This window comes from Anomaloglossus baeobatrachus, chromosome 5, assembly GCF_048569485.1.
Source record: "Anomaloglossus baeobatrachus isolate aAnoBae1 chromosome 5, aAnoBae1.hap1, whole genome shotgun sequence".
NCBI lineage: Eukaryota > Metazoa > Chordata > Amphibia > Anura > Aromobatidae > Anomaloglossus > Anomaloglossus baeobatrachus.
Window position 1 is genome coordinate 518,747,861 of NC_134357.1, and position 16,909 is coordinate 518,764,769.

At 42.9% G+C, this 16,909-nt stretch overlaps 1 protein-coding gene across 1 annotated transcript in view; it reads right to left on the bottom strand.

Annotated features, from left to right (window-relative positions):
• LOC142312872 (uncharacterized) overlaps positions 1–16,909 on the bottom strand; it is a 284,606-nt gene that overhangs the window by 82,683 nt on the left and 185,014 nt on the right. Inside the window, exons 15-19 of the mRNA XM_075351857.1 lie at positions 8,506–8,685; positions 8,300–8,423; positions 8,119–8,216; positions 7,831–7,921; positions 44–788 (exon numbers count right to left, since the gene is read on the bottom strand). Of these exons, the coding sequence (XP_075207972.1) occupies positions 44–788; positions 7,831–7,921; positions 8,119–8,216; positions 8,300–8,423; positions 8,506–8,685 (1,238 nt within the window). The remainder of the gene's footprint in view (positions 1–43; positions 789–7,830; positions 7,922–8,118; positions 8,217–8,299; positions 8,424–8,505; positions 8,686–16,909) is intronic.

The following is a 16,909-nucleotide window of genomic DNA, read 5'->3' on the forward strand; positions in this document are numbered from 1 at the left end:
CAATAAGATGATAAAAAAATTAAAATATTAAAATTGACACTACCCTGTGTGATTACGTTGATGTGTAACAAGATTTCTTTTCCAACTAAAACATTTCCCACATTCTGAACATGAAAATGGCTTCTCCCCTGTGTGAGTTCTTTGATGTGTAATAAGCTTTGTTTTCCGACTAAAACATTTCCCACATTCTGAACATGAAAATGGCTTCTCCCCTTTATGAGTTTGTTGATGTCTAGCATGATCTGTTTTATCTGAAAAACATTTCCCACATTCTGAACATGCAAATGGCTTCACCCCTGTGTGAGTTCTCTGATGTCGAACAAGATTTGATTTCTCATTGAAACATCTCCCACATTCTGAACATAAAAATGGCTTCACTCCGGTGTGAGTTCTGTGATGTCTAACAAGATTTGATTTCACATTAAAACATTTCCCACATTCTGAACATAAGAATGGTTTTTCCCCTGTGCAAACTCTTTGATGTGCAACAAATTTTGATTTAATATTGTAATATTTCCCACATTCTGAACATGAAATTGGCTTCTCCTCTATATGAGATATTTCATGTTCAATAGCGCTTGTATAACTTTTGTTTTGCATACTTGTCTTTGATGAGGTAAATGAAGGAAACAGTTGAAAAATATCAGATGATAGATTTTTTCTGAGATGAGCTGGAGATATACTTGGTATAATAAAATGTTTGTCACATGTATTTGGTGTGATTACATGATCATCTGGTGCAAATTCGGAAAATATCAGATGTCCCTCTGACCTCCTGGTATAGTTATCTGTCAAGAATAAAACCGATTTTATTATTTTTCAACAACACTGTATTCAAACCATATGAAAATTTATATTCGATATTTTCCAACTTTTTCTTACAAATTGTAATATAATTTAATAATCAACTGACTAATACATGAAACCTCATAGGAGCAACTAGTATATTTTGAAGTTAAGACACAAGGCAATTCTCTTTCAATTTTTTACTTTTCTGTTGAAGCCGTCTTCTCCATAGGTTCATGTTTGATTGTACCTGTCCATAGAGATGAGCTGACCTATTGAAGTTTGGTTCTACGGATTCAGCTGGATTTTAGGTAAAATTCGGATTGGTATCCGGACATGACCTGAACCCCATTAGCAGTTACTGATTGGGCAGTTCGGGTCTCAGCCCACATACAGCCAGCCATAAACAGATCACTTCAGGGGAGGGCAGGATTTTTTTTGTGAACACTACATCCAATAATGCTGTGTTTACCCTCAGTGCGAGCCACTGCAAGCGGCTCACACTGGGTCAAAAACCAAGCGTAGAAGAGCACAGCGATGCTTGATTGAGTGGTTAGCATACGTGAAGCACTCGAACACTGATATTTTTGTAAAGTCCGTGAATGGTACAAATAATGAACTTTACTGTTCGGGTTCGCTCATCTCTATGGCTGTCACCAATCATTTCTAGTTACATGTTCAGAGGAGATTCAAAGATAAATCAGTGCTGTTAGGTGGAGTAAGATCTTGTATACTACCTGACAGCTACAAGTGCCTTTCAATAAATTAGAATATGATTAAAGTTAATTTATTTCCGTAATTCAATACAAAAAGGGAAACACATATATTATATAGAGTCATTACACACAGAGTGATCTATTTCAAGTGTTTACTTCTGTTAATGTTGATGATTATGGCTTAAGGCCACTTTACACACAGAGATAAATCTGCGGCAGATCTGTGGTAGCAGTGAAATTGTGGACAATCAGTGCCAGGTTTGTGGCTGTGTACAAATCGAACAATATGTCCATGATTTCACTGCAACCACAGATCTGCCAAAGATTTATCTCTGTGTGTAAAGTGGCCTTAACAGCCAATGAAAACCCAAAAGTCATTATCTCTGAAAATTAGAATAACTACCACAAAACACCTGCAACAGCTTCCTAAGCATTTAAAATGGTCCCTTAGTGTGGGTCAGTAGGCTACACAATCATGACTGCTGATGATGCATCCCAGGGCTTTGGGGTACTCGGTCCCGAGCAGTATATTTACTGGGACAGTTCACTCGGTGGCCGTTGCTCAGTTCCGTTGGGGGTCGCTTTAAAAGGGAATTTGTACAAGGGAAAAATAATAAAAATAAAGAGTTTTTCGTGACACCACTTGCGGTATACGGCTATATGGGGAAAGCCGCCGCTGCAAAGTCTCTCACTTCTGGGGCTGATAGTATTGGGCAGCTTAGGTGTGATGGATCTCCAAAATTAGAGTAACTCCCCAGGGGAGGATGATGGTAATTGTAGTCGCCGGAGCGTGACACAGCGTCGCCGGTAAATAATGGGAATGAGGCAAGAGCTCCGGTTCAGGTGTTTTACTCATTGGTTAGGAGATTGCCCGAGAGCCTACTGGTTCACTGCTGGTAAGTCTCTGGTTATCCGGTGCAAAATCCAGGTGGTTACCGGTGTCAGTGTAAATATCCTGTTTGTTCTTGCTGTCCAGCGATCAGCAGATGGAACCTGAGCTGAGCTCCAGCTCACAAGCCCCAGGCTCCACAGTGGAAAGATATGTGTCGTCCCACCAGCACTGGTGCTCTCCTGTACCCAGTCTGGTCTCATGGGACGTCCCTCCAGAAAGATTTCTATGTGTCATGGCTACCTCTTCTTCCACTCCATGCGGCACCCGCCCCCCAGTGGTTGTCCTGGTGACCAGGAAGTCCCATACTACTGGATGGAGAACTCTCCCTGTCCACCTCAGTCTACCCCCTGTGGGGATGGCACCTAACCGCATGTGAAACGTGTCTGGTGTGAGCACTGACAAACCACCTGTCACTTACCTCAGATAGATACTGCTTTTTAACTCAGTTGCAGTGCCGTGTGGCAACCAGAGCCTTAAGGGCGCCACACTGACTTGACAAATGACCAGAAGGCAGTCATTGACACACTCCACTTGGAGTACATTTTGGTGGAGTCGGAGTCGGTATAAAATGGACCGACTCCGACTCCTAAAATATATAATAAATTCGGTACAGTAGTTCAATGCAGAATGTGCTGGATATTTTTTCATAGGAATGTTGGAAAGTTATGAAATGTCCTATAAATAGCTGTTCTATTCCTGATCTAAGGCTACATTCACACACAGCATTTTTGCGGCGTTTTTTGAGGATATGTTTTTCAGCTGCAAAAGCAGATCAGCTTTTTAAAAAACAACATAACCTGAAAGGTTTTTGAGCTTATAGGTAATGTTTTCAATAGGAAAATCAGATTAGAAAAACGCCACACAAACGGACATGCTCATACTTTGTGAGGATCCATTTTTGAGCCTAAACACGGATCCTCACAAAACGATATGTCTGAATGTCATATCTTGAAACCCACTGATTTTGCTGAGACGCCCAGAGTCACAGCATTTCACTGAACTTTTTTGCCATTAATGTTCGATATGTTTGTGACAAGAAAGAAATTGTTACCAAGACACTGGCAATAAAAGATACTAAAGCTCATCACACCAGACAGTTTCTCCAGGCCTTTGTGGAAAAAGTTCTGCAAGATTACAAACTCAAAAAAGAACAGGTTCTTGCTATTGTAAGGACAATGCTTCAAACATGATAAGTACAGTCATGGCCAAAAGTTTTGAGAATGCTACAAATATTAATTTTTACAAAGTCTACTGCTTAAGTTTTTCTAATGGCAATTTGCATATACTCCAGAATGTCATAAAGAGTGATCAGCTTAACAGCAATTACTTGCAAAGTCAATATTGGCTAAGAAAATGAACTTTAACCCCCAAAACACATTTCATCATTGCATTCCTGCCTTAAAAGGAGCAGCTAACATTGTTTTAGTGATTGTTCCATTAACACAGGTGTGGGTGTTGATGAGGATAGGGCTGGCGATCAATCAGTCATGATTAAGAAAGAATGACACCACTGGACACTTTAAAAGGAGGCTGGTGCTTGATATCATTCTTTCTCTTCAGTTAACCATGGTTATCTCTAAAGAAACACGTGCAGCCATCATTGCTCTGCAAAAAAATGGCCTAATAGGGAAGAGTATCGCAGCTACAAAGATTGCACCTCAGTCAACAATCTATCGCATCATCAAGAACTTCAAGGAGAGAGCTTCCATTGTTGCCAAAAAGGCTCCAGGGCGCCCAAGAATGACCAGCAAACGCCAGGACCGTATCTTAAAACTGTTTCAGCTGCGGGATCGGACTACCAGCAGTGCCGAGCTAGCTCAGCAATGGCAGCAGGCTGGTGTGAGTGCTTCTGCACGCACTGTGAGGCAGAGACTCTTTGAGCAAGGCCTGGTTTCAAGGAGGGCAGCAAAGAAGCCACTTCTCTCCAGAAAAAAACATCAGGGACCAAATGATATTCTGCAAAAGGCACAGGGAGTGGACTGCTGAGGACTGGGGTAAAGTCATTTTCTCAGATGAATCCCCTTTTCGATTGTTTGGGACATCTGGAAAACAGCTTATTAGGAGAAGAAGAGGTGAGCGCTACCACCAGTCTTGTCTCATGCCAACTGTTAAGCATCCTGAAACGATTCATGTGTGGGGTTGCTTCTCAGCCAAGGGAATCGGCTCACTCACAGTCTTGCCTAAAAACACAGCCATGAATAAAGAATGGTACCAGAATGTCCTCCAAGAGCAACTTCTCCCAACTGTCCAAGAGCAGTTTGGCGCCCAACAATGCCTTTTCCAGCATGATGGAGCACCTTGCCATAAAGCAAAGGTGATCACTAAATGGCTCATGGAACAAAACATAGAGATTTTGGGTCCATGGACTGGAAACTCCCCAGATCTTAATCCCATTGAGAACTTGTGGGCAATGGTCAAGAGACGGGTGGACAAACAAAAACCAACAAATTCTGGCAAAATGCAAGCATTGCTTATGCAAGAATGGACAGCTATCAGTCAGGATTTGGTCCAGGAGTTGATTGAGAGCATGCCAGGGAGAATTGCAGAGGTCCTGACGAAGAAGGGTCAACACTGCAAATATTGACTTGCTGCATTAACTCATTCTAACTGTCAATATAACCTTTTGGTACTCATAATATGATTGCAATTCAGACAAACACAATTAAAAACCAGAGGGTTGATCACTTGAAAATATAATTTTGGTGTCATTCTCAAAACTTTTGTCCATGACTGTACAATTAAACTGATGAATGAAAGAAATGAACAACAGCTAGAAGAAAATGTAGGACTCAGTATGTTTGAGATGGAAGGCCACAGTGCTGTTCATATAACTGAGGAAAAAACAGATATTACAACTGAAGAACAGCAAAATGATACTTTAGAATTAGATGATCTTGTTGAAGCTGCTTCAAAACACTTTCATATTCATCACATGTGCTATGTTGTGCACACACTGCAGCTGGCAATAAGAGATAGTCTGCAAGAGGTACATGCTGGAAATCTGATTGGAAAAGTGAGGAAATTGGTTATTGCCGCCAGAACCCCTAAAATTTATTCCATCTTGAAGAGACGTGCTGGGAAAGGGGCAATTGTCGATCAAGTCACTTGGTGGGTCAGCACTTATTTAATGATTGAGCGATTGCTTGAACTAAAACCATTTCTTATAGATATGGCGAACCCTAAATGAAGGTCAATGAACACAGGTGGCTGAATTGATGAAATTGCTTAATCACACATTTACCGTGACTGAAAAATTAGAAGCTGAGGATTTAACTCCTGGCATTTTCATAATGGAGTGGAATAACTTGCTATTTTACCTGTCCCAAAGAGGAGGTTTAATCGCAGATGGCATTTCTGCTTCAATGAAACTTTATGTGGACCCAAGTCATCGTATACTGCTTGATGATCAACAGCTTACTAAAGGAAACGAAGCTCTGACTGAGGTAGCAGTTAGGATGAGTGGCTACAGGACTGCCAGGCAGAAGAGGACTTGGGTCCTGACAGTGCTACTGCTGCCATATCTTCTTCCTCATCAGATGAGGAGTTTAACTTTGACAAGTATTTGGATAACATGGAGCAGGCAAAGTGTTGCTGCAAGGAAAAACATTTCACTCTGTCTCCTATAGCAAGCACATTGACCATATTTCAGCAAAATTTTTCACTTGCTCTCAAAGAAATAGAAAAATTCAACCGTTCATCAAAACTGACTGTGCATGAGGCAATTCCTTTATACCCGGAAATTGTTAGAGATGTTGCCCATGAAGTTACGGCTTTGCCTCCAACCCAAGTTAGTGTAGAGAGGTTGTTCTCTAGCCTTAAAATTATTAGGTCAAATCTGAGGTCATCTATGAAGGAGGATCTGATGGAGGCAATTCTATTTCTTACAACAAATTTATTGACTCACTGCACATATGTTATTTAGCATGTTTTTGTTGAAAACAGGTTTTTTGCCACTTACATAGTTTATTACATAGTGTATACATATATATATATAGTCGCAGGTTTAGCCTACTGACTCCACAGCCCTGGAGAATACAGCATGCCAATTTTTAGAATTATTTATTTAAATAATTTTTAAAAAAGCCGCATGGGGTCCCTCCTATTTTGATACACTAGCCAAGATAACACACACAGCTGGGAGCTGTAGACGCCAGCCATCCGCTTTATATGCGCTGGGTATCAATGTACGAGGGACCCCAAGATATTTTTTCTGGGGGAATTGCAATCAATCACAGACCCCGGCACGGGGGGGTGGGGGTGGTAGCAGTGCATATTCATATGGGTTTATGAGCGGACGTAGTGTGACAGTGAAACTTGTAAGTGTAATTCTCCTGTTTTAATGACCGGAAGTAATTTTTTTTTCCACTGTGCCTGCCAATCACAGTAATGCCAGTAGCAAAGATGGCTTTGGCATTACTGTGATTGGCAGGCAATCACAGCATGGTTAGTGCCTGAAAATATGCTGGGAGAGGACTTGAAACTCAAGTGGTGAATACCAAAATACTCGATGAGTAATGGATATCACGAATACCTTACTATTCGTGCGAGTAATGAAGAGTGCCGAATATATTCGCTCATCACTATTTATAATATACTACCGAGAAATATCTGAATATATCAGTATTTTATGCTCTAAAATGCTATTGAGGTTTTTATACTGTAAAACTTCTCTTGTACATAACAGTGCAGCCTGTGGTTCAATAGTAATGATTCTAATGGATTCTGTTTTTGACACTAACAAGCACAGTGTCTGGTGTTGAACAAGACGGTGAATATGCAACTATTTCCTATGCAGCTCAGAAGTGTGCTTTGTACAAAAAAAAATATTTTTAAACACAATTTTTAAGCTTAACATCTTCAAGACACATGACGTACTGGATACATCATGGATCGTGTCAGGTTAAGGCCTGACTGCGATTGCTGCAGATATCAGCTGATTTGTACAGCTGACATGTGCGGCTATCACGCATGAGTGGATTCGCTACCCACTTGTACCTGTTAAAATTGCGCCATTTTTTTGGGACAAACCAGAATTTTTTTTAACCCCTTAGATAAAATGAAACCAATGCATGTTTGGTGTCTACGAACTCGTACTGACCTCAGGCAACACAATGACACATCAGTTTTACCATATAGTGAACACGGTGAATAAACTATCCGAAAAATAATCATACAATCACACTTTTTTTGCACTTGGAATTTTTTTGCTGTTTTCCAATAAACTATATGGTAAAACTTATGGCTTCATTTAAAAGTAGAACTCTTGCCACAAAACATAAGCGCTTATATAGCAAGATTGACGGAAAAGTATCAAAGTTACGGCTTTCGGAAGAAGGGGAGCGTAAAAAATCACATAAAAAACCCTGTATGAACAAACCCTGAAAAAATCAGTGTATGATTCTACAAACTTTTCTGCATTTAGTGGTTACTACTCACCTGTGCAGTTATCTTTAGGAATCCTCTCTTTACACCACTCATCACCCCTCGCATATGTCTCTGTAGTATTAATATGGGTCAGATCTTCACCCTGAAACAAATATTGTAAAAGTTACAGACAAACAGAGACATCCCATCTATGATCAGCGCTAATACTGCCATCGCCACCGCTCTCATTACACAAGTATAAAACATATAATACTGGGGGAAAAAACAAGACTGAGCACAAGACCTTCACAGCCGTCTACACATCATAGGGAGATTTCATGACACCTTCTCTCCATCTACCTGATGATCCTGAGGAACATCGGGATTTTCTTGTTTACAGTCCTGTGGAAGAAGAGGACGGGGACATCTCTCTGGTGTGGTCCTCTTACTGGATAGAACTGGAGGAAACACATACAGGGACTGAATTCATTCTTTACATACAGATAATTATACGCCATGTGTATTTAGTCCTGTCTATTACCTGGTGATGTGAGGGGCTGGGGAACCTCCATCATGATGTCCTTGTACCGATCTTTGTGTCGTTCTAAATACTCCCACTCCTCCATGGAGAAATAGACGGCGACATCCTGACACCTTATAGGAACCTGACACATACAATGATGGAGTCATCCCCCGATCCCTTCATAGCATTACTGTATAATGTCCCAGCATTCCCAGCAGTGTCACCTCTCCAGTCAGCAGCTGAATCATCTTGTAGGTGAGCTCTAGGATCTTCTGGTCATTGATGTCCTCATGTATCAGGGGGTGAGGTGGAAACTCCGTGATTGGGCTCAGGGGTCTTCCCCATCCCTCAGACACAGGGGCCTGACAGCGCTCACTAGAGGTCTTCTTCACTACTGTGTAATCCTGGTTATGGAGAGACACATTAATAAATCTCACTACAGACATTTCCTGAGTCCTCACCTCTCCAGTTCTGTCCATCTGTTATTCCCATAGATAAGAATGATGTAATGTGACATCATCAGAATCTCTCACCTCTCCAGTAAGCCGGAAGAGGATCTGTAGGGTGAGGTGTAATATCCTCTCCACCATCTTGTCCCTGTTCCGATCCATCCTTGATGGGTTAATCAGGGGAATTATTTTATATAGAAGATTTGAGAGGATCTGATATTGTAGGGACCTGAATGGGAAGAAGATGACGATGTAACATCATAGAGATCAAAGATCCCATGTAAGAAATCTACGGAGCTGTTACCGACTTCACATGATCACTAAATCCAGTCTTTGACCCAATCCTGCCCCGGATAACACACAATCCAATTATAGTCACTTACAAAGATTCATCAGATATTATTATTTATTTATAGAGCTTGAATGATTCCAAGGTGCTGTACATGAGAAGGTGTTACATGCAAAATACAAACATAAATTACAATACCAGACAAACAGTGACAGACTGGTAAAAATGGTAGAAGACGCTGCCCTTGCCGGCTTACATTCTACAGTATAATGGGGAGGAAACAGTAGGTCGGGGGGTTGCGGCAGCTCCGGTGGTGATGAGAAGGTGAGGGGTCATTGCAGGCTATTAGCTTTGTTGAAGAGATGGGTTTTCAAGTTCCATTTGAAGGTTCCAAATTTGACAGATATAATCTGGTGTGTTGGGGCACAGAATTCCAGGGGGATAGAGGATACTCGGGAGAAGTCTTGGAGGCGATTGGGTGAGGAATGGATAAGTGTGGAGGAGAGAAGGAGGTCTTGGGAGAATCAGGGACTACGAGTTGGAGTATATCAGATTAGTTCGGAGATGTTCGGAGGAGAAAGATTTTGGATGGCATTGTACATCAGTTTTTTTTTTTTTTAACTATATTTTTATTCAAATTTTTCAATAACATAACACTGGCATAATCGAATTCAGCATTGGAAATTCAATTCAAAAACATTACATTGTCATGTTTGATCATCCCAAATTCCATACCAATTTTTAAAATCAATAACCGTAACATGGCAAGATAAAGCAAAGGAAAGCAGCGGCCCCTTAACCCATCATTCTTATCATTCCCCCCATTGAACCCTTGTGAACATGGTAATGACATACAATAAAGAAGTCCCACTCAAATCGGTTATTTCCCCCTCTCCTTTTAGTCAGCTTTCGGCCTTTCCTCCCCCACCTCCAAGCCATCCAATGTATCCTTCAATTTTTCAGTATGATACCAGACTGTGTCTTTGAAAGGTGACATAATCCTGACTATCTCCTCCCGAGTACAATAGGCCAGTATGAATTTCTTCCATTTGTTAAAGTGCTGTCGTATTCTATCCGCCCTTCTCTCTGCATCCAATCCTTCTATTTCAAGAAGATGCATGAGCTGACCCAAGATCTCTTCAATCGCGGGGACCCTAGACTCCAACCAATTTTTTAGTATCGCTCTCTTGGCTGCCAGAAGTATCACATGTATAAGTCTGGGTGGGTTAGTCATCTTCCCTTTGGTATCGTTCCCCTCCTCCCAATGGTGAAAAATAGCGAACCCAGGTGAGAGCCGAACTTCAAGACCCCACACCTTTTGTATACAACTTTTGATCTGTGACCATAATGGACTCAAATGGGGGCAGGACCACAACCCGTGAAGGAGATCAGTTCCACTACTCTTACACTTAGGGCAATACGTAAGCCTGTCTGGCTTTGTTGCTGATGGAGGGAGATTAAAACCATAAATTGCCTTGTGCATAATTCTAAATTGGGTTTCTCGCCAATTCTCATTTAAAATTGATTTACGAAGAGCATTCCACCCTCCCCTAATTTATACCCCCATAGACGGGTCCTCAAATTGTTTTTCCCCAGATTTAAATAAACCTTCCGGGTGCTGTCCTATTAATAGATCACGCATGGCTCCATAAAGAAAAGAGATAGATGATGAAGTTATTGAGTTCTTTACCAGACAATCAAAAGAGTTAAATACTACCTCTTGGGTCACATCATGCAACTGAGTCATAATACTATATCTCACTTGGTCATATTGGATTACTTGGTTAGGCCCCAGGCCATACTGCGCTATAATTTCGTCTCTACTCAACCATCTAGGCTCTAAGGTGTGCAAGAGATGAGCAACAGTCCTTATACCCCTCACCTTCCACTCTTCAAACAGCTTATTGCTTGTCCCCTGCACAAACTCTGGATTCCCCCATATAGGCAAGTATTTGGATATTTTATGGGGAAGTTTGTAGTTTTTCCTCAACGCCTTCCACGCTGCAATCGTGTCTTTAAATAAGGAAGAGTGCTTGATTTTCACTGGGAGATTAGCCTGCCTAGTATGAAGCAATGCCACCAGATCCCAAGGTTGTGCATAGTCTCTCTCAAGCTCCAACGCTGAATAATGCCTAGAGCCTTTAATCCAATCCAATATATATCTAGTCAAACAGGCTATATTGTAACCCCGAATGTTCGGCAAACTCAGACCTCCATGAACCTTAGATGCCATCAACTTCTTAAGCCCTATACGAGGGCGTTTCCCCCTCCAAATGAAGTGTGAAAAAGCTCTATTTAGCTGGACAATATCTTTATGCTTGAGAAGCAGGGGAAGTGTTTGAAGAAGATACATTAATTTTGATATCGACATCATCTTAATTAGGTGGACTCTACCAATTAGGTTCAATGGAAGGTCGTGCCATCTTTTAAGATCTTGCTCTATTTGGCTCAGAAGGGGTGGATAGTTTAGACTATAGAGGGTTGCCGGAACCTTACCTATTTTAACTCCCAGGTATGTGATATATGACTTAGCCACTGTAATTCCTTCAAAAGGGTTCTGCTCCCGTGTTTGAACATTTGTCCCTCCCAGGTATAGGAGCTCGCACTTTGACGCATTAATCTTGAAGCCTGAGTACGCTCCAAACTCTCGCAAAATTTGTAAAATCTCGGGGACCTGCTGAGCTGGATTCGAAAGGAAAAGCAAAATGTCATCCGCAAAAAAAGCTGACTGAATTTGTCTATTATTTACAGAAATACCCTGGAAGGTGCTATGTGTAGATAACAATCGTACCAATGGTTCCAGAGCCAGATTAAAAAGTAATGGGGAAAGGGGGCAACCCTGTCTGGTTCCTTTCAGTAACGGAAAAGGGGCTGACAGATATCCTGGAATGTAAACTTGAGCCTTCGGATTTGTGTAAATTTCTCTAATGTAGGTATAAAATGACCCCGAAAAATGCATTTAATCTAGAACTCTATAAAGCCATGACCACTCAATATTGTCAAAGGCTTTCTCGGCATCTATTGTAAGCAAAGCGGGAGATTCTCCTTTCAGAGGCTGAAGGTTAACCCTATCCAGGACAAGAAGAACTTTTCTAATATTTAGTGTCCCTGATCTTTTCTGAATGAAACCGGCCTGTGCTGGGGAAATCAGTTGTGGAAGAATTATAGCTAGACGATTTGTCATAATCTTTGACATTATCTTCATATCTAGGTTGATAAGTGATATGGGCCTATACGAACCTGGATCCTTCGGGTCCTTCCCCTGTTTAGGGATCAATTTTATATATGCCCGGTTATTATTTTGGAAAGACGCATTACCGTCTAGTATGCTATTATACAGCTCTAGTAATGTAGGTAAGATCTCTTCCTTTACTGTTTTATAGAATTCTCCCGTAAATCCGTCAGGGCCAGGGGCTTTATAATTATGCATGGAGTTGATTGTCCCCAATACTTCTTCCCCCGTAATTTTGGCATTCAGAAAAGTGCGATGCTCTTCTGTGAGTCGAGGTAGTGTCACTTTAGATAAAAGATTATTATCGGGAAATTTGTCTCGCTTTTCCGACGAATAAAGGTTTCTATAATACGTGCCTAAAGTCTCAATTATTGTCTTAGGGTTTTTGTGTATCTCTCCCTTTTGATTTTTTATTTGCATGGGTCCCTGAGTTATAATCCTATTTTTGAGATATTTTTGAGTTGGAGATGACAGGAGGTGTAATGAGCTTGGATGTGCGGTGTCAAGAGCAAGGTAGAGTCGAGGGTTACTCTATGGCAGCAGACTTCGAGTACAGGGAGAAAGGGATGCCATTTATTGGAATAGATAGATAACGTATGGGAAATAAGAAAGATGGAGGATAGATGATGAGTTTAGATTTGTCTACATTGAGCTTTAGGAAGCGTGATGCGAAGAAGGAGGATATGGCTGAGAGATACTCTTAAAGCGGGCTTTACATGCTGCGATCTCGCTAGTGAGATCGCAAGCGATGGTACCCTCCCCCGTCGGTTGAGCGACACAGGCATATCGCTGCCCGTGGCGCACAACCTCGCTTACCCCCGTCACACAGACTTACCTACTCTAAGACGTCGCTCTGGCATAGCGATGTGTGCTGCCGCAGGAACGAGGAACAACATCGCTAATGAGAGATAAACGATTTTTTGTTTTAGGACGACCTCTCCGCGGAAAACGATTTTTGCCGCTTTTGCGATCATTTTAGGTCGCATATAACTGTTACACGCTACAATATCGTTAATGACGCCGGATGTGCGTCACAAACAACGTGACCCCGACGATAAAACATTAACGATATCGTAGCGTGTAAAGCCCGCTTAAGATTGTGGACAGCAAAGAGGAGATGTCTGGGCGAGAGAGGTAGATCTGAGTGTCATCAAAGTACAGATACTTAGATAGGTACTGGAAGCCATGGGACTTTATGAGTTTTTCCAGGACAAAGTTATGTTTGAGAAGAGTAAAGGTCCCAGGACGGAGCCTTGAGGAACACCAACAGAGAGAGGATGGGATGAGGAGATAGTGTGTGAGTGGGAGACGCTAAAAGTGCAGTTGGAAAAGTATGAGCAGATCCAGGAGAGGTCACATTCATTAACACCAAGGAAAGAGAGGATCTGTAGTAGGAGGGAGTGGCCAACAGTGTCGAAGACAGAGGACCGGTCTACAAGGGGGAATATAGAGAATTGTCAGTTAGCTTGGTAGTAAGTCATTAGTGATTTTGGTCAGGCAGTTTTGGTGGAATAGTGGGGATGGAAGCTAGATTGTAGAATGTCAACGAGTGACTAAAGGCTGGTTTACACGCTACGATATTGCTAGTGATATCGCTGGCGAGCGTACTCGCCTCTGACGTTTGTGCGTCACTAGCAAATCGCTGCCCATGGCGCAAAATATCGCTAACATCCGTCACATGTACTTACCTTCCAAGCGACGTCGCTGTGGGCGGCGAACAACCTCTTTTCAAAGGGGGAGGTACGTGCGCCGTCACAGCGACGTCACACAGCGGCCGACCAATAGAAGCGGAGGGGCGGAGACCAGCCACATTAACGACACGCCCACCTTGTTGCCGGAGGGCGCAGGTAAGCTGTTGTTCGTTTCTCCCGGGGTGTCACACGTAGCGATGTGTGCTGCCTCAGGAACGACAAACAACCTACGTCCACAACGACCAACGAGATTTTGAAAATGAACGACGTGTCAGCGATCAACGATTAGGTGAGTATTTTTGATCGTTAACACTCGTTAACTGTACGTTAACTCGTAGCTGTTACAAGCAACGACGTCACTAACGAGGCCGGATGTGCGTCACGAATTCCGTGACCCCAACGACATCTCGTTAGCGATGTCGTTGTGTGTAAACCAGCCTTTATATGAGACATGAGAGGAAAGTTCAGCATAGACATGCTGTTTGAGAAGTTTGGAAGTGAAGAAAAGCAGCAATAATGGGGGCAATAGCTAGATGTAGAGGTTGGGTCGATTGATGGTTTCATTCGGTTCGTGGGATCATGACATGATTGAAAGAAGAAGAGTTAAGGCTGGGATAAGCGTGGTGGTCAGGTTGTGGAGTGGGTGGGATGAGGTCAAATGCACAAATAGTGAGGTGCGATTTGGAGAAAAGATGAGGAAGCTATCCTTCAGTGATGTTGAGGAAGAAAGTTATGGGGAGAGGGCAGTAGTCTGTTAAATTGAGAGGTTGTGATGGTTGACGGGCGGCACGGTGGCTCAGTGGTTAGCACTGCAGTCTTGCAGCGCTGGGGTCCTGGGTTCAAGTCCCACCAAGGACACCATCTGCAAGGAGTTTGTATGTTCTCCCCGTGTTTGCGTGGGTTTCCTCCGGGTTCTCCGGTTTCCTCCCACACTCCAAAGACATACAGATAGGGACTCTAGATTGTGAGCCCCAATGGGGACAGTGTTGCCAATGTATGTAAAGCGCTGTGGAATTAATAGCGCTATATAAAATGAATAAATTATTATTATATTGAGCAGAAAAGACTTGCCTTGTTTTGTTGATCATATTTTTGAAATATGCGGCAAAGCCTTCTGCAGAGATGAGAGAGGTTGAGGATCAGTGGTGGGCGGAAGAGGGTGTTATAAGTGTTGAATAACTGATTGGGGTTATAGGATAAACACGATACAAGGGTTTTAGAAGCAATTCACTTTAATAAACGTAAGGGCTGACTTAGATGTAAAAATTGCTTTTTTGACTGTGGTTAAGTCATCTTGCAAGTGTGATTTCTTCCAGCACCGCTCAGCAACCCTGGACACTTGCTGAAACTTTTAAGTGAGGTTATTGTGGCAAGGTTGTCTATTAATCCGTTGTACTCTGCCATGCATGTGAGGGGTTGACCGAGTCAATAGCTGATGTGAGCGTGACTTTGTAGAAAGTGGTGGTACTGTCTGTGTTGTGGAGCGAATACATGGAGGACAGCAGCAGAACAGAGTCAGAGAGTGTGTGAATGTCTAGATGTGCAAGGTTTCTGCAGGGGTGCGCTATTTTATGGACATGGGGTACAAATGTGGAGGACAGGGATGAGAATGTCAGTAGATGCTGGTCAGATGAGGTTGTTAGGTTAGATAAGGTGCAGAAGAAGGTAACGATAAGGTCTAGTCTATAGCGGGCTTTACACGCTACGACATCGCTAGCAATTGCTAGCGATATCGAGCGTCTAAGCACCCGCCCCTGTCGTGTGTGCGATATCGTGTGTTTGTTGTCATAGCGAACATTATCGCTACGGCAGCGTCACATGCACTTACCTGGTCGGCGGCGTCGCTGTGACTGCCGATCAATCCCTCCCTCAAGTGGGAGGGACGTTTGGCATGACAGCGACGTGACCGCGACGTCACTAAGCGGCCGGCCAATCAAAGCGGAGGGGCGGAGTGGAGATGAGCGGGACGTAACATCCCGCCCATCTTCTTCCTTCCGCATTGCGGCCGGCGGCAGGTAAGGAGACGTTCCTCGCTCCTGCGGTGTCACACACAGCGATGTGTGCTGCCGCAGCAGCGACGAACAACATCGATAATCAACCATTACCGATTTTTGGTTTTGGGACGACCTCTCCATGGTGAACGATTTTCACCATTTCTGAGGTCGCTTAAGGTCGCTGGTCAGTGTCACACGCTGCGATATCGTTAATGACGCCGGATGTGCGTCACTAACAACGTGACCCCGACGATAAAACATTAACGATATCGTAGCGTGTAAAGCCCCCTTATGTCCATCTGTGTGGGTGGCTGAAGAGGACTACTGAGTAAGATCAAATGAAGCGAGGGACAGGAGCTTAGATTCTGCTGAGTGTGCTCGAATCCAGCACAAAAACACAGAACAAATGTAAAAAGAAAAAATCAAAAATATCTGAAATCTTCTGTAAACATTTCATGAAGACAAGACATAAAGTTATAAAGTGCAGGAGCCTCCACAGAGATCGGACGGCAGAACCGGGGCCATCAGTAACAGATAATGATAGAACATTAATATCTCCTGACAACATGGAGCGGGCGACGGCCATAATGGAGACTGTACAGTAACAGAGCAGCGAGTGGCGTCAGGAGGGAAGTGACCCAATCTAATCCCATACAGACAGATCTCCTGATAGAGCCGCACAGACGGGAACACGTTCTGTCTCCTGGAGTGTGAGTGCAGCACTGAGGGGGTTAATGCGCCCAGTATTGGGGAATCTCCACATACCTCCACCTGCAGAGCCGCACACTGGATAAATGGCTGTTCTGTGCTTACAGGACCTGTGATGATGTCACATGGAGGGGAGGAGCCATTCTAGAGTTTCCAGGAAATAACGTTAACATGTGCCCCCTGACTCCTCCCCTCTATGTGACATCATCACAGGTCCTGTAAGCACAGCACAGCCAGACACTACCACAAAATGTTAGGGATATTT